The sequence below is a fragment of the Serinus canaria genome, chromosome 5 (assembly GCF_022539315.1).
Source record: "Serinus canaria isolate serCan28SL12 chromosome 5, serCan2020, whole genome shotgun sequence".
In the NCBI taxonomy this organism is placed as follows: Eukaryota; Metazoa; Chordata; class Aves; order Passeriformes; family Fringillidae; genus Serinus; species Serinus canaria.
Window position 1 is genome coordinate 9963937 of NC_066319.1, and position 23926 is coordinate 9987862.

A 23926-nucleotide genomic window follows, 5' to 3' on the forward strand; every position below is an offset into this window, starting at 1 on the left:
TCCGCGCCACCTCCATCGCCGCGGCTGCGGGCGTGAGGGCCGCGCGAGACACCGAAATGGCAGCAACGGGGCGATCCAGGAAGCCGCCATGTTGTACGGCGTAAGCGGGCGCCATGTTGTACGGAGCCGGGAGCAGCCGCCCAGTACGGCGCCAATGTGTCGTCACGGCGCGGGGCGGGCGGTTGGATTTGAACGGGGCGGCGGCGGCCGGGGAGCGGGAACCGGGTCCGGAGACCCGGAAACCGGGATTCGGGAGCGGGGGGCCCCGAGCGGGAGGTAAGAGCGATCGAGCGATCCCCTCGGAGAAGAGGCGGCGCGGGAGCGGCGGCGGCCGTTGCCAGGGGCCGGGCGGGCGCTGCGGGGAAGGAGCGCGGGAGAAAGCGGGGGGAGAAGGGCGGCGCAGCCCCGGGAGCGGCGGGATGGAAGCAGCGCTGAGGCGGTGCCACCTGCGGTGGGCGCGGAACGTGTGGGGAACCCCTCGATAAGGGCGGTGCGGATCGATCCGAGGTAATTAATGTCTGGGGAACGCGTTGATGTGGTGTAAGTAATGGCAGAGGTGATTAATGCTGCGTTTGTGATCGATAAGTGATTGGCGCCTGGGCTGTGTGGGCTGTAAAGCGAGGGCGCAGGGACAAAAAGAGACGGAAAAAGCGATTATATCGGTTTATCCTGATGGGGAAAAGGCCGAGGAGGGGCGGGATGGGCGGCAGGGATGGACTGAATTGTTATGGAGCGATTCCTGTGCTCGCAGAGTCAAACGGGAGAGTAAAAAAAGGGGGTGGGAGTCTTCAGCTCGTCCCTCAAGGATTGTAGCGGACCTTCAAGCAGGATTAGAGAAGAACACTTAAGGAAGGTGGTTGGGAAGTGAATTTCAAGTTAATATCCCCAATAGCAGAGTGATCAGGGCTTTTAGAGCTCCAGGTTTTTCTCGCACAGGGATCTTCCCCGTCCTTCCCTTCTTTGCGTGTTCAGCCTGACCGGGAGTGGGTTTAGATGGGATATTGGGAAGAAATTAATTCATGCATTGGGAAAATTAATTAATGAGGTTTATCTCTAAAAAGGAGACAGAGGAGTGACGTAGCTGCAGTCATTAATAAAGGGAGAGGCCATGGGCCATTTTCCATGGGGTCTCTCAAATTGTTGAGGGATGCAGCCTCCTTTTATCCTAATTTACCCTTCCCCGTGTGCTGAGGTACTTGAGGGATACTTGAGACTTCCTGAATAGCCTAATACAGACCCTCGTCCAATGTGCACTCCCGTCCCCTCCTTTTCTTTGTATATTCTTTTTCCCCAAGTCCAGGAATTTAGCAGTGCCTTGCATAAGCAACAGTTTGTGTCAGTAAGTAACATTCTCCTGTTGCTTAGCTCACCCATCAGTCTCTGGCTTAGGCAGACTCATAGTTTGTAAAAACACATTCCTCTTATTCCTTTCAGGAGGGTTTTAGGAGAATTGAGCCATACTCTTCTGGTGGTATCTAGAGAAGGAACAAGAAGCAACAGGCACAAGCTGAAATACCAGAAATTCAGTTCAGAGTGAGAGGGAAAATGTCTTGTATGTGTCAGAGCAAACATTGTCTTGGATAAGGTTTGATCTCATTTATCTCCCAGCATCTACCAGAATCTTAACTTTAAATAAAAGGTCAGATAACCAGTAATACTTAAATTGTTTGCACAGCTGTTGTCTAACATGATATACAATAGGAAATATATGTCTAATGTGAATATTACAGGAGAACATTGACATGAGAGGCCTGTTGTAATTCAGAGCATTTCTGTGACTAGAGAAGGATGGAGAGGAAAAAAAATCACAGAAAAAACACAGCATCAGAAGCTGATAGCCAGTTGTGGGTTTATGCAGTTTTCCTAGTGAGGCTCATTAATGGTTTTGAATTTTGGTGCTGTATTTTATAGGAAAAGCATATCCTTCAGCAATGGACAAGATTTACACAGACCCTAACATGGAAGTGTGAGTTGAAACCCTCTAAGAATTTTACTGTGATATAAATATTGCCCTTTAGAGGCAAAACCTTTTGTAATGCACTTCAGCATCCCTTGAATGAAATGTGTTTTCCATTGTGATGAAGACCTGGGAGTTTCTTTGGTTTCTGGTGAGGGGATTTCATAGTGCTGGATTGTCAGGAGATGAACTGACCATGGGACTGGGGGGGCAATCTGCTGAGTTTTCCAAAGCTTATCCTGGGAACCAGTGCTGAAATGATCAATCTGTTCCAAGTACGTTGTTTATTTAATTTCACACTTGTAAAAATAACAGAGAAATCAATTTATTAGCCTCAAAACCATGGCAGGACCATTCAGAAAACGAACCTTGGTGCAATTTTGTGCCTTCATACTGATGCCTGGAAATAGAACACAAACTTTTTCAGGCTACATAATGGTAATATAAAAACAAACCTTTACTTGGAAGCCTTCAGGTACATAATGTGGTGAAAACCAGTGCCCCAAATTAGATCCTTGCAATTGGTAAGATGGGGCAATTAGGGTATCTGGCCAATATTGTCCAGTTGGAGGAGCTGTTGGTTATGTAATCTCCTCCCTGGCTTCTGCCCTCCTCCCCTACCTTTATTATGCCAGTGATTACGTGGTGCAAAATAAAAATGTCCTTGGAGAAGTAACAGGCAAGACCAAAAAAACTTTTAGGAATTTGTCAATAAGGGCCTGTTCCCTGTAGGAAAGAAAGGTGGGAAAGTTCTGGAAGTTACACTGAGGCATTTAACAGTCCACAAAGCTATAAATATATGAAAAATACATAAAAGCTAAAAACTTTAGGCATCAATACCTGTTTTCCTTTTTGCCCTGCAGGGATAACACAGAGCACATCAGAAGGAAGCGTCTGTCCTCCGTGAGTAACCTACAGCATTCCTCAAAATAAAACTGGGGGGGGGGGGGTGGGTGGGGGCGCAGGGGAAGGAGCCAAGGGAAGCTGACAGAGGAACTTGCTTGCTCTTGGGAGTTGAAGAAAAGCATTCCAAAAGAGCTTGTCTATCCTGAGAGGATTGACTGTCAGTCCTGAGAGGATTGACTGGGGCACTGCTGGCTCTTAGAAACTCTCTTCAGCTGAGAAAGCAGCTCTTAGAGCTGCAGCTGGACTCTCAGCTGCATTATCTTACAGAATTTTCTGTATTTTCTTTCAGATTTTAAAGGCTCCACGAAATCCTCTGGATGATCTGGGAAATGGGAATGAAATGACAGAGGTAGGTCTACCAAGCCCTTTCCTACCAATCCCCCTCAGTGTTTCCTGATTCACTGCTGTGTCACTGTAATAACACAGGTGGTTTTAATGCACCAGTTTTGATACTAATATTCATACACCCCTTTTGTTTGGTTTTGTGTTTCTTGGAAAGCTGTGCCTGTCGTGGGTAGCAAGCTGCTGTGTTCTTTGTTGGCAGGACATCCACGCAGAGAGACGCAGGAGGAGCTCGCGCAGGGTCAGCTTCGCCAGCACCATCAAGTGAGGGAGCTGCACACCCACACCCCTTCCTCAGCCAAAAAATGCAGGGAGTGACCCTTCCCCCTGAAAGTGTCCTCACTGGGTATTCACAAACGACTGCAAGCAGCAGGAAGATTGTTATATTGAGTTGGGTTGAACCCTGAGAGCCATTATTCGTTTTCCTCTCTGATAAAAAGCCCCCAGTTCAGTCAAATTAATACATTTAGGAATTTTTGTTTTCCATTCATGCGTCTTAAATATCATACTGGCATCTTCATTTGCTTTTAGAGATGGTTTTGTGTTTTTAAAAACTGGTGGTTTTGTTCTTAGCTGCAGAGTCTTCCAGCGAGATCTTAAGAACAGCGCATCAGAGACAGAAAATACAGGTAAAACTCCTTTTGCTTTTCCTGACAGGTTTCCCAGACTATTGGCAACAAGATTTTAGCTTGAATTTAAGAAATCAGAACTTTTCCGTTTGGGGAATGAGCAATGTGTTCAGCTCTTTGTTCTGGCCTGGCTGAAAACTCCTTAGTCACAAGGTTCTTGCCTTGAGAAAACACATCCAGAGTGAGAACTTCAGAACATTGTTTTCTGTGCACTTCACTCTTGTCTCATACTGAGTCAGAATTGTGTGGGTTGGGCAAAACCTTTAAGATAATCAATTACAACTGTGATATCCTTCTCACATTGTAATGTTGTCATTTTCTTATTTTTAGGGTGTTTAGCAGATGAGAAGGATGATACCTTGACTAATCAGTACGTATCATGTCTGATTGATATTTGTTCTTTTTCAATGTTTATTACCAAATGTTTTCCTCAGAAAAAGATAAAGCATTAGTCTGGCCTCAGAGCTCTTGTAGATAAAGCACAATGGTGGGATCTGTAAAATTAAAGTCACTTGGTGGTAAAATAACAGATAAGACACTTTGTATGTGAGAAGGGGAATTCCACAGAACCATAGATTCTGTGAAAAATAAAAAATTAATCTTTTCTTGTAATTTAAAATTTAAAATACCGCTGTATGTTGAACAGTGGTTTGTGGCATAATAGATAATTTCATGGGAAAAATAAGGTTGTGATTCAAATTAGAATATATTGAAGACAAGTGTCTGGTATCTGCTGCCCAGACCCACATGAGCTCTGCTGCAGAATTCTGTGCAGCACAATTCTCTGCATCTTCAGTTTACAGATCAAGGCTTCCCTTGGAAACCTTTTAACAAACTGTTTCTCAAACCCACCTTTTGTAGGAATGAGGACCCTGAGCCTGTTCCATGTGAGATCACTGGTGAGTTTGAGAACAGATTTAAATTACTCTGTTTATTTAAAGGTATTGATGATGTGTGAGAAATTTTAATGTGCCTAGAGCAATCTCCCTGCCTTGGGAGAGCTCTCTCTGGATGGGCTTTCTCCCTTGGAGTTGTTTACAAGGATCCTGTTATGGAAGTCTGGGTGGGCTTTGAGGTGCTGAAGGGACTAATGAAAATATTTTTCAGAATATGTTTGGGTTTAATTGTGTTTATTTACTCAGAGCATTGAGCTTCAGCTCAGTGGATAAAATAATGAGCAAACAGCACAAAAGCTGGAGTATTCCCTTTCTTTCCACAGGGATGAACACTCTGCTTCATGCCCCCATCCAGGCCTTGGGGCAGCAGACTGAGGTATGTGAAGGCTTTAATTTTTTGGGGCTGAAAATACCAGTGTCCAAAATACATCACAAGAATTTGTGTAGTAAAGATTAAAAATGTTAACAGCCTTTGTATTCACATAAAATTCTCTTGAAACTGAGTGTTCTATGGTTTGAGGTGTGTCCTAATCTGATAGTCATTAGACTGCAACATAAATAACTCTTGCTTCTGAAATTCCTTTACAACTTCTCAGCAATGAACTAGTTCCTCCATTCTTGTCTGCTTTGCAAGCCTTCATGAGCCTCACTTACTATTTTTACTAATATAAGTTTTTAAGGCAAGTATAATAATCACATAATCATATGATCACAATTATATTCTGCAAAAGTAAGGCCAACTAACCAGTCAGAAAAAAAGACAAATTCTTTAAATATTTTATTTGACTAGTTACTTTCTAATTCTGCCCTTAATTCTCTGCTAGATGCAGCAAGCAGTTCTTATCTTATTTGATAATCTGATTTAGCAGTCACATTTGGAATGTGCACACAAGAAGAATATTGTTTAAATTTAAATCACTACATATTTCATGTTTGTGTAACAGTAATAGCTCTAAAGCTAATCTGCTTTGTAAGTTCCCATGTTATACAAGTTACATTCTGTAATTTGCCAAAATCATCTACTAACTTTAAGACTACATTTTCCTTCCAAGAAATTATAGTTTCTATTATTACTATAAATTTGTAATTATTTATAATTTTCATCTAGATGTAATAAATAATGTATCCCTAGAAAATCATATCATATCCTGAAACAGTAGGATTTGCATATCTACATAAAAACTCCATGGTGTGAGTCAGTCTTGCTGTTTAATGTGTGGTTCTTCTTTTACCCACGTGTGATGAGCTCAGGGTTCAATTCCTTCCACTCTGAGTGCAGTGTGGGGGTCACCAGGGGGATTTGATATGATCCCTTCCACTTCTCCTGGGCTGGTCCAAAACTCCAGGTGCTGATGAACACCAGGTTCATTTCTGGTTTGAAATGATGTACAGGCAAGTCTGGTCCCAATGATTTCTTGGTAACAATCTACCTTTTAAAACTTACAAGAGTTAATTTTAATACTATTATATTAATTACAGTAAAATTTTGTGGCTTCCCTTGCCTTGTTGGTGTGGCACGGGAAAGTTTCTGGCCATCTAGAGAAAGTACCAAAATACTAAAATGTACCAGCCCTTCATTCTGCCTGGGCAGTTCTGCAAATTCAGTAATTACCTGGTAAATTCCTCTGTTTTACTAGCCTTGGAGAGGTGGCCTTCCTTCCTTGAGATTATTGTGCAAAACAAATTACTTATTTTTCAATTTAACTGATCTTGATTTCTGACATCTTTGTGCTTACTATATTCCTTTATACATCAGCTACTATATTTTCTATTTCCTGAAGTGTTTATTGATGGTTTTAGCTCTGTTATACATTAATTTGGAGGTACAATTACTCACCTACATGAATTTACTAATCACTTGCTGAGATTTTCTGTGGCTTCCAGTAGTGGGGCTAGCTGCCTGCCCTGATTTGTTTTTTCTTCCCAGATATTCAACCTTTTGCTAGTCATTAGTGCCAGGATACCTTTTTCAGCAACTTCTCTTGCTGTTCTGTCAGCTGCTTGATTCCCTGTATTAACTGGGGATTCTCCACACTGATGAGCTTTACAAGGACATCCTGCTGGCAATATCCAATGTCCTCCTTTTTGTTCCAAGCCAGCTGTGCCCTTGGGGGGCACATATCAGCTTTGTGCTTCTCTGTAGCTGCCTCTGCTCTCAGGTATCTGGGTCACCTTCCCTTGCACTGTCCAGTGTTTGGACAGGCTGCTTCCATGACCCCACACACCAGCCAATGCCCCAGTGCCAGGTGCATCCTTTCCTGCACAGATAACTCAAATGGTTTGGTTCAAGAGTGAGGCTCCCCGTGCAGGGGTTGGCATTAAGTTTTTTTCAGGGCTTTTCAGGTGCTCTGGCTCTCAGGAGTCCAAACCAAGTATTTCTGGTGGAGGACCATGCAAGGGTACTGCCAGTACCCCATAACTGCAATCCATAAGTGACACCATCCAGCCATACATAAGGAGGCTCGTAGTTCTTGGCTCTGCAGTCTGGCAAATGGCTTCTTTTCAGCTGCTTCCAAAGCTTCTTTTTTTCCTGCAAGATCTCAAAACTAAAATATATTTCTGCTGCTTTGCTTATTTGTGCCATTATCTTTGACACTCTGTATCCAGATAGGTCTAAGAAATGGAGCAGACTTACCGTAGCATTGAGTCACTTACTTTCAGTCCTGATTGCTGGCAGAATAGTTTCCAATTTTATTTGCTGTCAAGAGTGTGTACAGATTAGCTACCACTGGATGAATATCAGGAACTTTTCATTAATGGCCCATAAATCTAGTACTAATCTATAACTGATAATATTGATGTGTTATATTTTGATTCATATTCTTTCAATATTCTAAAAAATTTTTATAAGTCTGATTTCTCTTCGCCTCAGACTTAATAGGATATTGGTTTTGCTTTACCAGTCTGGCTTCAGGTTGGAGAGTAATCCTCACTAATTTGGCCACCTTTGATCATCCAGGCATCTCAGCTGCCCATACCAACAGGGTTACAGCATTCTCTGCTTCCTCTGGGGTTTCATCCAACTCTTCTTAGTCCTGCAACATAAAAATCTTTGCCTGGATGGCTTTTGATTCTGGTGTTTCAATTTGTATTTCCCATCCTAGAAAGTTATTTGAACATCCAATTTTCCCAATGAATCTTTCCCCAGCAAGGGGACTGAGCATTCAGGAGTATAGAGATTGGTGTTTCCCCCGCTGTTCTATTAATTTAAATAGCAATCATTGTAAAATAGGCCTGTTCTCTTTCCTCCCTGTTGCACCCACAACACTTACAGGTTCTGAGCTAAGTTTTCCTCTGCAGAATTCAGTACTGAATAAGTTGTTTCTGTATCAATTTTAAAATTTACATTTTCATTCCCAGCAATAATGTAACCAGGGCTCAGCTGAGGATGATTCCCCTGGTTCCTTTAGGGGGATTTTTCATTTTCACTTAAGGTCTTGGGCCTGATGGCTTGAAAAACCTGGTTTAGATTCCTTCTTTGACTTGCCTGGCCAGGGGACTCTCCCTTTTCCAGTGTCCCCTTTTTTTTACAGATTTCCAAATACATTTCAGCTATCAACTATCACAACACAAAGTGCCAAATACATTCCAGACAGATTATCACAATGCAAATTGCCAGATATACTTCAGCCACTAATTACTACAAGTTACTAAAGTATACTTTATACAATTAACCAATTGTTTCTGACTGAGAGGGGTCCTGAGTCCTGATTATGGTTTCAAACACTTTGGCAGCTCTGTCCAGATTTTCCCTTTAACTCCTGCCACCTTTCTCCATGACATTAAATCCACTATTAAAAGCAAGGTTACTCCACCATAATTCCTAACCACCTGCTGGAGGGGAGCCATCAGAACTTCCCTGGCATCTCTCTCAACATCTCCTTGCTGCCTTCTAGTGTGTCCCACAATCAGACCAAAATCCTCCTATCCCCTAAAACCTTTCTGTTCCGGTTCACTTTTCCAAGACTCATTTATGTGTCTGACTGTATTCCCTGGTGATTCATGATTCACCCCCTTTATTCTTTACCAAAGAGCAACCATCAGCTCTAAATCATCCTCCTCTTCTTCTTGCCTGCACTTTAAGCATTTCTTTTAACCCTTTGCCTTTCTTTTCCTTTTCAAGTGTACAAGGAATTTCATCCCACTTATTTTCCATTCTACAAAACAACAAAAATTGCAATATTTATTATACTGCAAGGTTCTATCCTTAGGCCACATCTCTTGATCTTCCAGTGTATAAAGTGGCCTCCACTGATTACAAACTTTAATAAGTTCTCCTTCTTACACAATGGGCATTGAGCAGTTCCACAGTCCAGTAGTTTTTGGAGAACAAGCATTTTGATAATTCACCAGGTGTAGACAATTTATCATCTGGTAACAAATATATTCATTATGCTTGATTAAATATAATATATCTCATTACAATTACCCCCCCACAGCTATAAAACTGTAAGTGCTTTCTGTTAAAGAGACTAAAATCTTCTTTATCACTGGTGAAAAAGTCTTTTGAAACATGCAGCATGGTGCTGCTGCTTTGGTGCAGGTGGACAATAAACTGGTGGAAGTAAAAGGTGGAAATCATGTTGTAGAGAAATAGAAAATACTGATCCATAAGCCTCAGTAATTGGTCTGTGCTTGCAAAGATGTGACTAGATGTGAAGTGTAAGATGAGACACATTGTTTCATTACAAGCCATTTAAATGTTATATATTTGCATAATTTAGTCATTGTCCTTTCCTCCAATATGTTACTGCTGATCGGGGAGGCCTGAAATTAACAGGTTGGTTTTTTTAAGAAAATACTTACAGAGCTAAAACCTTAGGACTTTGGTTAATCAGCATTAGCTGACTTCTGTTTTAAATAGAATAAACCACAGATCACTTCTTTTGAGTGCCAGTCACTGAATTCTCCTTTTTTTGTTGTTTTTCAGTGTCATGACGTGGACCACACCGCTCCAAGGACAGACAGGCAGGACACCACCCTCGTGTTCTCAGAGGAGAACGAGATGGAGATGACAGCCAGTCACACAGCCATGATCTCACGGAACCTCAGCACCCACCAGCCCGACAGAACTGAGAAAATAGACTTCACCTCCTTCCTGGCTAAGTTAAACTCCAGCCAGGGGAAGGCAGAAACCAGCAAGGAATTGAGTTTGCTCTCTGACTCCACAAACCATCCGGGCCCGTCTTTGGAACAGAGGGAAGAAGCCACTCCTGTGAAAAAAATAGATTTCAATGAATTTCTGCTGAGACTGAAGTCAAACAATGCTGCTGAGGGACCTGACAAGGACAATGTTTGCTGTGTCCCTTCCCAAGGCTCGGGAGACGTGACACGACTGTCTGGGGAATTTGGCTATTCCCATGAGCCGCTGGACACCTGCAACGTGACAAGAGTGTTTCGAGGCCGAGAAGGTGGGATGGAGATGACAAAATGTGAGGCAGCTGATGTTAAAATTCCATTTCCTGGTGTCAGTGAGGTTCCAGCAGAGCAGTGGGAGTGTGGGGATGTTACCCAGGCGTTTGCAGACGAGGGCATGGACGTGACAACCAGTCACACTGCAAAAGTGTCCTTTGCCCTCGCCACTGTCGGGAACCAAAGGCTCAACTTCCAAAAGGATTTCCCACCCACAGAGTTGGATAATTCTGTGTTCAGGAGAGCATCTAATCACAGCTTAAATGTTCAGCAGGACCCTCAGCTTTGTGCAGACAGAAAAGCAGCAAGTGCTGAAGGCAGAGGAGACCCCCCAGTGCTGCGAGCTGGGAAGCAGGAGGCTGGGGTGTTGTCTGCCATCCAGGGATCTGTTTCGTCTGAGACCATCTTCCGAGGGGACAGAACCATTGTGTTTTCCAAGTGTGATGACATGGAAATGACTGAGAATTACACAGACATCATCTATGAGGCCAGCACCACAGAACAGAGCAGTTCATGCCATAAAACCTCTGAAAAGCCAATGGGTACCAACCCTCTGCTGACAGGGAGCAGATTCCTGGCATGTGGAGACATTCCAAAGGATTTGGCACCTGGAGATAAACCTGCTGCTAGGCCCTATAAAAACAGTGCACTTGAACTGCCTTCAGCCTCAGGTGGACACCTGGAAAATGTGTCTCAAGCTTGTGGTCCTGCTGTAGCCAGCACTGGGTTTGGCTCATATACACAGTTTGTGGCTGGTGGTGTTCTGAAGAGCAGGTTTGATCCCTCTGCAAACCCCCAGCTTGTTTTTTCAGGTGAGAAGACAGTAATATTTGGAGGAGAAGACATGGACTTGGCTAAAACCTTTGTAAAGGATGGTGGAGAGAATGCTGATAATGAACATCCCACTGCAGTGTTCACCTCTGTCACGTGCCAACCTCATTTCCTGGGCAACAGATCCACATCTTCCAATGTAACTGAGCAGGAAGAAATGGAAATAACAAGATGCCACACTGTTTTCTTTGATGGTCAGAGCACTGGGATAACAGCAGAGACAAAACAAATGCCCTGTAAAATCATTCCAAGAAAGAACCAGAACAAAAATGTCACTGAGGGTGACATATCTGCATATTCTGTAGATATGGACAAGGAAAATGTTGAAGTGAGGAATATTGGTAGGAATATTAAAAGGAGCCAGGCTATGGAGAGGAATGCTCAAGATCTTCAGATGATAATGTTTGATAAGAAGCTTGGAAAAAACAACTTCCAGGCAAGTGGTCTGAGTTCCTGTGCCAAGAGCATGTGTCTGCCACAAGAGCAAAACAGAGGAGTCCCCAAGAATGTTGTCACTAACACTGGTGCATCCCTGTCTTTGCAAAGCCAAGAAGCTGTATCACAGCCTCTGGAAAAAAACCCTCCAAGCCCGTCAGATTTCTGCACAAATGACACAACAGGTGTGTTTTTGGCTGATCAAAGCATGGACATAACCAAAGCTCATCCTGCTGCCTTTGAGATTGCTCCTATTAACACAGAGCAAGTGTCCAATAATTATAATCAAAACACTGCACTATCCAGGCAGCTGCACAACCAGCCCTTCCCACTTTCCAGTCGTCATGGTGTGGATATCGTGAGTCAAACTGCACCAGTGGAATGTGGGGACTTGAAAATGAACACCAACAAGCAAGTTGTTGCTGCTTTGGCTCCAAGTGCTTCATTTACTTTTAGTAACAATCTTGCTCCCTTTGGAATGAGAGGAAATGAACAGTCTGGGACAGTAACAGGAATAAATGCAGAAGGCCAAAACTCAGAGAGGCAAGAGAAACCCCAGCCTGTGAGGGCAGTAAGCAAAATATTGCCAACCCAAGGAGACTCTGACAGACATTTTTCCATGGGTGAAACAGGTTCTTCAAGAGAGGATTTAAAAATTCCTCCCTCATCTCAAGGGCTGCTCCAGAGGGGTGCAGAAGAAGAGGTGTGGGCCAGGACATCTGAGGCACCTAAGGAAAGTTCCCAGTTGTCTTTCTTTGGAGAAAAGTCTGTTGTGTTTCCCCACGGTGAAAACATGGACATAACTGGCAGGTGTGTGGTGATGGTTCCGGATTTCAGCGTCAGCATTGATTTGTCACAGAACAAAGCAGCACCTGGAGGCTTTGGTCAAGATGGAAATGAAGCAATGTCCTTGGAAAAAGGGGTCACCACGACAACGCCGGCGGAGCGGGGTGGGCAGGAGGCTGCACGTGGCAGAACCGTCAGTTTTGCTCTGGCTGAGGACATGGAGATCACCACAACTCACACAGCGTGGCACAGACAGCCCATCCCAGCCATTCCTGCTGACAAAACCATTGTGTTTGCCCACGACCAGGAGGACATGGACATCACTGCATCCCACACTGTTGCTGTCAGTAAGAACATCTGTGGGTTTGAGGCCCAGCAGGGGCCCCACACAAGCACCCAGCAGCCCCCACAGCTCGTGCACGGTGGGCTGGGGTCCTGCAGAGGTGAAATGGATTCCTCACAAAATGCCACAAAACCTGAGGATAAGCCCAGCATTCCTTCTTCTGCTTTGTCAGACTCAGCATTTCCTAGTGAGAAAGGAGCTAGCCAGGTCCCCAGTGGCACAACACCACATTCCATTTATTCTGTCTCCCTTCAAGAAAGTACTATGGATGTGGGGGGACCACAGGACCATGACCTTCCCACAGATAATTCTGTCCCTGTAAGCAGGGAGCAGGATCTCACACCACCAGAAAAACTGCAATCTAAGGGAGCATCTTTCGAGTTCCCAAGTAAGAGCCCTGTGGATCACAGGGAAGAAAGTGGCAGTTTGGGATCCTGTGTTGCCTTTCCCATGCAGGGATCAGATCCTTGGAAGGGCCATCCAGATGCCCCTGGTACTCAGAGAAGCCAGCTAGTGGAAGAGGATTCATCTCAGCCTGGAGATTCAGATTTGTGCTTGGCTGGAGCAAACCTCATTCCAGCTGCTAACAAGGAATCCAAGAAAAATGAGGAGCTGTCAGCTGAAGGGGAGGCATCTCCAAAAGATTTCCAAATAAGCTCTGAACAAACTAGGCAACCTTTGGTCAGTGACAGTTCAGGGGATCAGACACAAGCCACTCTTCCACCAGCAGCTTCAAGTATTATAGGTGTGTGTTCAAAACTGATGGGTTTGACAAGGAAATCTGTTTCTGTTTCCAAAACTGCTTCTTCTGACCAATTGCCCAGTTCCTCAGCTCAGCCCGAGGATACCCTGACATTGGGAAAAAACACTGTCAGTGAAGCAAATAACTTCTTTGAGCCCAAAAAGCAGGAGAACACAGGTCTGGAATCTGGAGCTGATCCCATAGGAATGGTGCCTAAGGATAAATATCCAGGAATAAATATCCCTCTGGGTATATTCCAGCCTAAATTACCAAACAAGAGAAATCGTGTTTCCAGTGCACAGGACATAAATACAAAATCAGACAGAATAGAAGCCCCAGTTCCAGCAAACAGCAGTGAAACTCCAGGTAACAAGCCCAGCAGGCAGAACTTCAGTCCTTTCCAGTTCATAGCAGAAGAATTTCTCCCTGTGTGCCTGGAGGAAATGGATTCCAATGAATCTGTCAGCTCCGAACTCATGGAAAACGCTTGGGATGATAAAAATAAAAAACAAACCCCCCACTCTGAAAAGGATGCATTTGAAGAGACAAAAACTTGCAACATGAAAAGAGCTTTAGGGCAAACTGAGGAGGATCCTCAAAGCCCGAAGAAGGCCAAGAGGGATCAACATGTGGATGCTGGGGCCTCTCAAGACTTGAAGGTGAGCTTGGTCTCTTGATATAAGGATATAGGAACACCACCAGGGCTTAGGTTTTGGGGGTGTAAGTGGATCTGTTAGTAGGCGTTCTTGTTTTTCATAACCACCAGTTTGCTGTCATTTTCCTGTGTGATTCCCTGTGGTTTTCATTGTTTTGCCAAGTTAGAAGAATCAGGTTGGTGTGTGCAATAGTCCTGTACCAGGCAAAGCAGGCAGAATGAGGGATTTGCCAATTTTAAACCATTCTCTGCTTAGTATCCCTTTAATCCTTTCAAGGAACAGCTACAATAAACCACTGATCCAGTTAGGTTGTCTTATATAACTATATTAATTTATTTTTTTAAAATTTGTTAATAACAGGTGACTTTGGATGTTGTGCCTCAGGACCAGGCAGAAGCTGAAAAAGCTGCAGAGCCTTCAAATCTCTCAGCTAAAAGCCCTGGGTGTCCTCATGCCAGCACCAGCAGCTGCCTGGATTCTGTGAAGGCTGACATAGAGTCAACAAGTAAGAGACCATTTGTGATAAGAGTCCCAAACCTTGTGTTCTTTGCCCTGTAAGGATGTTATTAACCCACCAATACTCCCCCTTTCTGTTTTGTTTTCCCAGTCCAGCGCAGCAGTCAGGTGGAATCCCAGCTTCTCACAGACAGCATTTGTGAAGAAAATTTATGGGAGGTATGGACAGGGCTGGAAGAAAGCAATTTCCTGTCCTAACAGGAAAAAATCTCCTGTGTTTATACACTAGTGAGCAGTCTGTCTTGAAAAATGGACTTACCTGTATGTTTTTCCTCAAATGCACAGAAATTTCAGAGTGGTGCTATCACGGTTGGGGAGTTTTTTACTCTCCTTCAAGTCCACGTTGTGATTCAGAAGCCCCGGCACAGCCAGCTTCCAGCCAGTGTGAGTGGAACAATATAATTACCTTAAACAATACTCCTTTGTTGCTTTGGGTTTTAAATTTTAGCAACTCAGACATCTTTAAATGAAAACCAGAACAGATTTCCATCTCCTCACCAAATACCATATATTCAGAATTACTGTTCTTAGATAAACATGCTAATTCTTGCTTTTAAAATTTGTTTTAAGGACAATAAATTTGAAAGAATTAGAAGCTCAGTCTGACCTTTTCACTTTATCTTCTCACTGTATCTGTCAGCCACTACTGCCTGCAGCTACTCTCTGTCAGCTCCTCCTGCCTGTTCTACTCTCTCCTTTAGAAATGTTTCACTATGATATTGGTACTCTTATCTCCTCACCTAAAGAAAGGGCAAGAAATACAGAACAGAAGTCTGCCTTCTAAGTACTTTCCATTTTTTATTTAAAATACTCTCCTAGCTTAGTTACAGTTTAGTTTACAAATTTATTCCTACTGAGTTGTCTCTAAGTATTCATCAGGCTTCATAACACTGCTGCTGTGGATTAGTGACTGGTAAAAAACAGACACCACCCCCACAAAAGCCCCTGAAAACTTTCTCTGAAGGAGTGGAAGTAATTAATGTCAGTTATTTATGAGCTTTACTCTACAGGCAGCTTGCTGAAATACTCCCCTCATATTTATTTGAAGAATAAAGCTCCATAAGGCTTCCCTAAGCTTTGGGGGCTTTAATTCTGAATTAAGCATAACTTTGAATTAAACATTGTTTTGTTGGGGAGCACTCTTTTATCTGCATAACACATACATATTTTCAAGTCTTCATCTAAAAGGGAGACCTCTTTCAGTAATATTTACTTTCATTTTTTTGAGCTCTAATGATGAGGCACATATCCCAAAAGGAAGCCTGAGCTCTGGTGTGAGGAAACACAAGGTGTGAAAGCAAAATTGAAATGACTGGAAGTTACTATTTCTGAAAAATATGGATTTTTTTTTTTCTTTTCCTTCCTACTTCTCCCTGTGTTTTTCCTCAGTGTGCAGTCAGTGCACCTCCCACTGCAGAAGATCTCATCTACAGCCAGTACATCCACCGGCCCAAGCTGAGGATTTATGAGGAGGACTGCCAGGACCTGTCTCAGAAAATAGTGGAGTGAGTGGTTTTCTAGTCACACAGTTTATCAGTCATTCCATTTTTTCAGCTCTGGGTGCATGGAAATGGCCTGAAGAAAGTTAGTACATTGCATAGAGGAAAAGTGAAAATATAGCTTATAGTTTATTACAGATTTAGAAATAAATAGTGTAAATATCACTGTGCTACATTATGTGGTCAGTGAAATTGCTGCAAGACTTCCAACTTTTTTTTTTTCCCCATACTTCAGGTTAAAACCACATGTGACTGTCCTGGATCAGCCCCTGGTGAACGTGATCAGGAGTTTGTGGGAAGTAATGAGAACCTGCACTGATGAAGAGGTAATGCTGCATGGAGAGATTGTTTGTGTGTAATGAAGAAGTGAGGTTAATTGATTTATTCACATCACATAAGAACCAGAATGGTCACAAAATAACAGCAAGTGAAACAAGGCAAAATATTTTCTCAGTGGAAAACTGCTGAGAACTTCCAGCATGTCAGGAGAATTGTGCAAGGAAATGTGTCCTTTGAAATGTATTAAAGGGAAAAGAAATGACTCACAGTTACTGCATAGAAAACCCAGAAAATTTATAAAAGTATCCCAAAAGAACTGAGAAGGTGGATCAAGAGATTTTTGTTTTCTGTGGTTCTAATGCCAAGAATAAAGATCTATTCCTTGAAAATCAAGAGTCTGAATTGTTTAGAGACACAGTATTTTTCATAATTCATTGTTAGTTTGGCATGGGGATGTCACTGAGGTTGGCTGCTGAGCTAGAGTCAGGAAGGATTATATTTCCATTCACTTTCTCTTCTGTATTTCTCATTCATCACAGCTGAGTAAGTTTGGAGCAGAACTGAACAAGATGAAGTCCTGTTTCACCAAGGAGGCTAAAATCTTGTCTCACAATGAGAAGGAGACATTGTACAGGAAACTGCTGCAGAGTGCTGAGGTAAGGAGCCACAGGGCTGCAGGCATTTACCTTCAAAAAATCACTTCTACCACATTTCTTGTCTTTAAATGTGTAGGAGTTTAATTATAAATATGTACTCTCATGGAAGTTTCTTATGAATACATTTCCTTTTTATTTATATGCAAATATAACACTGGGACAGTGACATTCTTGCAGTTACACTGTAGGAACCTTCTGCCTTAGAGTTTTGGTGATTAGCAGAGTGAAAAATTGGAGCATTAAAGGAAACACCAACAAAAATGAGCTCTTTATACTGTAGTAAGACCAGTGTTAGTAAGTAGGTAAGTAGTAGCAAGTATTTAGGAAAAAATTCTTCCCTGGGAGGGTGCTGAGGCCCTGGCTCAGGTTGCCCAGACAAGCTGTGGCTGCCCCTGGATCCCTGGAAGTATCCAAGGCCAGGGTGAATGGGGCTTGGAGCTGCCTGAGGTAGTGGAAGATGTCCCTGCCCATGGCAGGGGGTTGGAATTGAATGATCTTTAAAATCCTTTCAAACCCAAACCATTCAGGGGTTCTCTGATAAATAACAAGGAAGTGCACAAGTAATGCATTGTGCCAGGGATCAAAGAAGTGTTTATATCAAAGCTCTAGATTCAGTAAGCATTTGGTCATTTCTTATTATTGGCTACTCCCCCACAGTTTGTCTGTTGCCTCTTCCCTCTAATGATGACAAATTTCACTAGCTGCTTTAATTAATCAACAAGCAAAGAGAGCCCCATGGTGATCCCAGAAAAAATTCAGCTTTTTAAAGAATATCATTGACTCAAGTACAATTTTCCCATCTTAGGAGCAATACAGAAAGCTCCAATCAAGAATAAAAAAGGTGGATGAATGGATGAAGGAGGCAGAGAGCTCCGTGGTTGCTCTGGAATCAGGTGTGTGTTTCCAAAGAGGTGGCCACTATGCTGCTTTCTCTTTTTTCTGCAGAGCTGCTGTTTAAAAGGTCAGTTCAGGATTCTGTGTTTGTGGTTGTTTGATACAAGCTGAGTCAGAACTTGGCACTACTGTGTAATGATGCTCTGTAGTTTCAATTCTTTTCCTCCGATGCCTTGAGTAGAAATCAGATCACAGTAGCAGCTCTAAACCAGTGCAATAAAACAAGTCTTGCTTGTTGTTAACACTTTTGAGGTTTTTGGTAGATACTTTTCCATGTTTTTGTATGTTTTTTTAGTTAACTTTGAAGTGTTGGGATTTCTAGAGCCCACAAACACACAAAAGTAACTCAAAGTATTGAATCTGGAAGTTCTGCATAGACCTGACACTTCTTTCCCACAGATTCTTTTTGGGATGAAAAGGAAGCTGACTGCAGTGCTGGAACAGCAGGAGGGCAGAATGTCCAGGAAGGTAATGGAATCAGCTGAATGCACTTTTTGTCTGGTGTTTTAGAACCTGGGGAGGAGGATGCTCAACCCCCACCCCGATGCATTAACTCTGAGAGGGATGCAGACACAGCTGCTGTCTATCCTGCATTGCACATAGCTAATTACATAGGTGTTAGAGAATGAAAAGGACTGGTTTCTCCCTGGAAAAAGGGAATTTAGAGCTGTTTACCTGAAGAGTATGTGCTGATTTTCATATTCAGCACTTTATTGTCCAATAATTATAAGCTTTAACTCCATAAGAACAGTGAGTGCACAGCAAATTAGGGCTGTTCTTTTCTCTCACTTTTTTCTTTTTCTCTCCTTTTTCCTCTTTGCTTTAGAATTGCAAAGCATCACAGCCCAAGAAGAGGAACTTCTGAGGTAAGATGTCAAGGAGGATTTAAGAATCAGCTGCACACTCAGATTTTAGAGGGTTGGTCTGTTTTTTAAGCACTGTACCACATCCCATGAGATTGGTTTATCCTTGCAGAGAACTGTCACAGATGGATGCTGAGGATGAGCGTGATTTGGCTGAGATGGAGAAGCTCAAGAGCACTGAAAGGGCCTGCCTGGAAATCCTGAAGAAATATGAGTAAGGAAAACACCTCCAGGTTTTATTTTTTAATAGCTGTTTCTGGGGGCTCATATTTGTACTAGAATGTGTTTGGGTTTGGTTTTCCTTGTTATTTGATGTGGGAAATCTTGGAATGCCCACCTCCTTGCAGCCTAAGGCAGGCAATAAAGCCTTGGAAGACTTCCATGTGTGAGGCAGTTATTCTGTTAGCAGCTTTGCAGTGGTACTCTGTGTTCAGGGTTTCTACATCCAATTCTCCTTCAATCACCAAACTGACATAAAATTTATAGTAATATGCTTGCATTCCCAAGAGATTCTTATATTCTTTTGGAATTAAAGACTCTGGCTGTGGAAAATTTCATTGCTGTATGATGTGGTAAGAGCTGCAAGAGCATTTAATACTCTGATGTTTGTCCCTCAGAAGTCGTTTGGGTTGGTTGGTTGAAACTTGGGGTGATGGCGGGTTTTTTCCCTTTTCAGCTTCACTGAGTGGGAGTTGATGGAATGGAGTGAGCAGCAAGCTGTCTTTAATTTCCTTTATGATTCTGTGACACTCACAGTTGTGTTTGGACCCCCAATAGGTGAGTCACAAAATAGGTAGGTTTGTGTTTTATGGATTTGTAGTGTTAGAGAATAGAAACCTAAAATGGAAATGGCCATATTTGTAAAGACCTGCTGAAAAGAAGTCGGAAATAGAAAACATACTACAGTATGTAAGCTGAGAGAAGTGGCTTTGAATGTGTTTTTCATATGAAAATTCAGAAATGTATGTAATGCATGGCTTTTTCTGAAGGTGAAGAGCTCTAATTCCAGAACTAAGCCTGGAAATAACTGGGGTTTTTTTAAAATTTCCTTTCTCAGATGATGAGTTTTTTGCTGCACATCCTTCCAGGAGCATCATGAGCCTGGACTTTGAATCTTTCCTGGATGGTGAGATTTCTGAATATTGTGAAAGTAGCAGCCCTGCTAATCTTTTGTTGGGAAGACTAAATGTGTGTTCCATCTTCCAATGCTTTATGAAATGGCTTTTCAAAGATTTCTGGTTTTCTTTTGTGTTGCAGAGGAACAAGCTCCACCCTCCTCATGTTTAGTCCAAAAACTCATCTTCCAGTTTATTGAAAGTCAGGGATGCTGGCAGAAGAAGTGTCCCAAACTGTGCTACTTGCCCCAGGTAACATTCCAGGGAAACGTAGAAGACTCTGAAAAAAAATCCAATTATTATTTTTTGCAACAGAGAAAATAGAGCTGAGCTGAGAAGCAAAGCACCTTAATGAAAGCTTCAGGAATGCAAACCAAAATCTGTTTCAGGAATATTCTGAGGTGTGAGGGAAAATATCTGTCTCTGAAGGCAGGAGTCCTAAAAGCCAAAGTTTATTAAAAAAACTTTTTTTTTTTGTCTTAAAAAAAAAAAAAAGAGCTGAAGGTCATTTTGCATCCTAAAGAACATAGGTTTAAATTGGCAAGGCAAACTTTTGTGTGGCTGTTGGCAAAGCTGAAAGGACAAATTTAAAGCAAAAAATGTACATTTGTTATACTTGTACAATTTCATTTTTCCACCCAAACTGAGGTAGCAGTTAAACCATGTTTATTTGTTACTCTTTCTAGGATGAGCAGTGTGTTCAGGCATTGCATGGTCACCCCCTGAGTGCTGATGTTGCTTTCTGATTGCCCCCCCAGGCTCTCTTTGACATCTCCTTGGTGGTGAATCGCTGCAAAATCTTGGGAGAGGAGCTGGAATTTCTGCAGAGGTGGGGTGCAAAATTCCAGCTCCTGGAGACAGATATCAAAGACACAGAGTGAGTAAATTCAGAAAATCATGATGGGATTGTTGGGGTGTCCTGTGCAGGGCCAGGAGCTGGACTTTGATGATCCTTGTGTGGGTCCTTTCTGACTCAGGGTGTTCTCTGGTTCAATAAGATGGAGTTCACAGTAGCCTTAAGAGGGAGGTTCTAGATAATCAAAAGCAAAACACTGAAATAATTTCAATTTGGTTTTCTTAAAAGTGACATTTTATGCTGCTGTTTTTAAGAACAATTTAATTTATTTTCACACAGTTGCACTGTAGTGTCCCAGTGCATGGAAGTTAGGCTGTTCATGGATTCATTGATTTTAGGACTATCAGACAGCCTCTCCTTCCTTGCTGTTTTCCTGCTTGACTTGCCTTTCCTAAATATTGAGGCCAAATTGTAGCAATGCAAAGGAAACAGAGCCAAGAGCTTACCTGTACCTTAGGGCTTTGTTCCCTTTAATCTTGAGTCTGTCTCAGCCCAGCAGAATCAGTCATGGAAGGAGGGATGCACTGAAACTGAAGTTTGCTTTCTTTCCATTTTCCCATGCTACTTCCCAATTTTGTGGCATGTCCCAGTGGTACAACACAAATACAATTTCACCTCATCCCTCCATTATTGATGCATATCTTTAATTAAGAAGTGCCCAGTTATGAACTTGCTCTGCCCACCTTGGTGCTGTTTCAGAGGTTATTCTAATTTTGTAGCTCCCTTTGCAAGAGTGCCAAAAACCCCATGGAACTGGAGGTAAATCAGTCCTACTGAAAGCATTAGAAAACCTTAACTGCCTGGAAATGTTTCATGTTAACTAGAAAACATGTTTTTAGTCTCTATTCTCCCATAATTTCTGGATGGTTCTGTGAATTGTGTGTACATTAACTTTTTCTGTGGGGGATGTTGGGGGCTTGCATTCTGAAGTGTTGGTGAAGTATGAAGGGCCTTTTTTATCTTATTCCTGAAGTTCCTGTGGGTCTGTGCTGGAATTCTTTAGAAGTTGCTGTGCTTGTTGCATCAGTGACATCACTTATTATTGCATCACTTATATTGCATCCCTTATCACTTATTTCTGCTCCTAGCACTGATTCCAAGGTGGAAGCAGCCCTTTTGACTGTTTTGCATGGATCTTTGTGTTTATTTCCACAGGGTGAAGCTTCTGTTCTCCTCTTCAGTGGCTTTTGCAAAGTTTGAGTTGACTCTGGCTCTCTCTCATGATTACCCATCTGCTGTGCTTCCCTTCAGGGTCCAAACCCACATTGGGGATATTGGGTGAGCTGGCAGGGCACCGGTGCATGTGACTCCATCCCGAAGCAGGGATGGGGGATTGAGCACTCAGGGTCCTCTCCAACATGTGTGATGATTTTATCTTCCCCAGGGAGAAGGAGGTTGCTGCTGTTCTCTCCAGAGTTCCAGCTGGTCACCACTATCTGCAGAGAGCAGTCACCTCGATCCATCAGAATCTGCTCCAGGGTCCCAGATGATCTGCTGGATCCACAGGCAGGACTGAAGCAGTCAAAATGGGTAGTCTGTGAGTTTGGTCTTATGAGAATTCCTGCTGTGTCTCCCCGAAATGGGAATGCTGTCACCCACTCAGCTCTACTATTCCTGCCTATTTAGTATCCTTGTGGCTTAGACCAAGGTGTAGGCCATGAGTTTTACAAGGGCAGGGGTGTCTAAAGAGGAGAAGAAGGAAATTCCTGGGTCCCTTCCAAGTTCAAGGTGCTTTTTATCTTCTGCCAGTCACTGGTGGTCATTCCTGGCACAGATATGATTGGATAGTCATTCCAAGCATGGATATTCTTCTGCCATAGCCCATTAATTTTGTCATTTACAGAGCACTTGGAAAAAGCAATGATGAGCATTCGCCAAGTTATTACGACTGGAATTTACTTCTGCTGTCATTATTTCACTACCACGTACAATTTAACAGATCCCACCACATCTGGTGTTTATCCATTGCCTGGCACCCCTCCCAGGCCAGACACTATTTATCCCTGCATCTGATTAATTAACCAATTAATCTGTAGCAATTCACCCCAGTCACCAAAGTCAGAAATGTTTTTGGAATTAAGGCTAAAAATCCCTGTTCTTGCCCAGACTTTGGGATGCAACAGCCTCAGAGCCATCACTGTGATTCCCTGGCAGAAGTTAGTTCTGGCATTGCCTTAGTCCAGCACTATCTCTGGGTGCTGGGGCACTCTCCCAGTTTGGAATGCCACGGAACTCTAGTGAGGAGACTGAACTCCTTAAACTTGGGAGTATCTGTGAGCTCTAGCTTGGTTTTGTGCATAATTTTGTGTATTATGTGGGTCTTGCTGCTGGAACTGATCTCACCCTGTGGAACTGAGCCAAAGCACCAACTCTGGCTCAGCTCTCAGTTCTGCAGCTGCAAATCTTTGTACCCTGTAAAAAATGTTGAATTTAAAAATGTTTTCCTGTATTTTAGTGTTTATATATTTTGTCTTTTTACAAAGTTTGTGTCTGTTTGAAAAGTGGAAGTTTAATAAAGATTGGATTTATCACTCTTCCTGTTTCAAATGGAGATTATGGGCTGCTCTATTTAAAGTGCTGACTGAAAATTCAATCCTAAATTAAATTCAAAATATTGAAATAATTATGTTAAATACTTGGGAAGGCTTTTCACAAAATCATTTTTTTTCCTTGCCTTTTCTAGTGCTACTTTTCCATATCCTGGCTTTTCACAAGAATTTATTGTATTTTAATTAGGAAGATAGCACCCAAATCATTCTCAACTTAGGTACTATACCTGGAATTTGGAATTTCCCCAGCCAGTTCTCTGTGCATCAGTAACTAGCAGAGTGCTGTGGCAGTTCTCCAGGAGCATTATCCACCTCTCTTTTTTTGTTCTTTTTTGCTGGTTTTCTTTTCTTTCAGTGGATTTACTCACTGAAGCATCCGGAACTAAAGACTCAAGTGAGTTTTTGGGGGAGTTTATTGCTCCAAATATGGACTCAAAGCAGCAGGTAAAGCCACACATTTGTAGTAAGGAAGGGAGCTTGGGCAGAAATTATTCCATTATCCAGCTTTAAAAAATCATGGAAAACTTCACTTCCATGTGCGAGGAATCAGGGGCTCCACTCTGTGTAAGGCCTCAAGGTGAAGGGGTTCCATCAAAGTCAAGGGATGGAGCTTCCAGTGCAGAATTGCACCCTCTGCTCCAGATGTGTCTCGATCTCCAGCTCCTTGGTGTCGGGTTCTGAGGAATTGTCACTGCCCAGGAATTGCGTGGGCTGCTGGATTTATGGGGGTACGGTGCTTCAAAAGGGAAAAGAAAAGAGAGAAA

The 23926-nt window shown here is 42.7% G+C and overlaps 1 protein-coding gene across 2 annotated transcripts; it reads left to right on the plus strand.

Annotated features, from left to right (window-relative positions):
- Positions 1-42: 42 nt before the first annotated feature.
- On the plus strand, positions 43-23166 carry KNL1 (kinetochore scaffold 1). 2 transcript variants are annotated; one of them, XM_018922128.3, is made up of 26 exons: positions 43-276; positions 1912-1966; positions 2821-2860; positions 3153-3212; positions 3408-3469; positions 3779-3834; positions 4165-4204; positions 4696-4733; positions 5054-5106; positions 9661-13938; positions 14296-14440; positions 14543-14610; positions 14737-14835; positions 15841-15956; positions 16186-16276; positions 16769-16885; positions 17691-17778; positions 18179-18247; positions 18606-18645; positions 18755-18856; positions 19319-19419; positions 19700-19768; positions 19900-20009; positions 20516-20634; positions 21769-21891; positions 21998-23166. In XM_018922128.3, exons 1-26 carry the CDS (start codon positions 114-116, stop codon positions 22101-22103), a joined length of 6408 nt encoding a protein of 2135 aa, XP_018777673.3. In that variant the 5' UTR covers positions 43-113; the 3' UTR covers positions 22104-23166. The 2 variants fall into 2 exon arrangements, with proteins under 2 accessions (XP_018777673.3, XP_018777674.3); XM_018922129.3 differs by lacking the exon at positions 43-276 and adding an exon at positions 379-507.
- Positions 23167-23926: the final 760 nt, after the last annotated feature.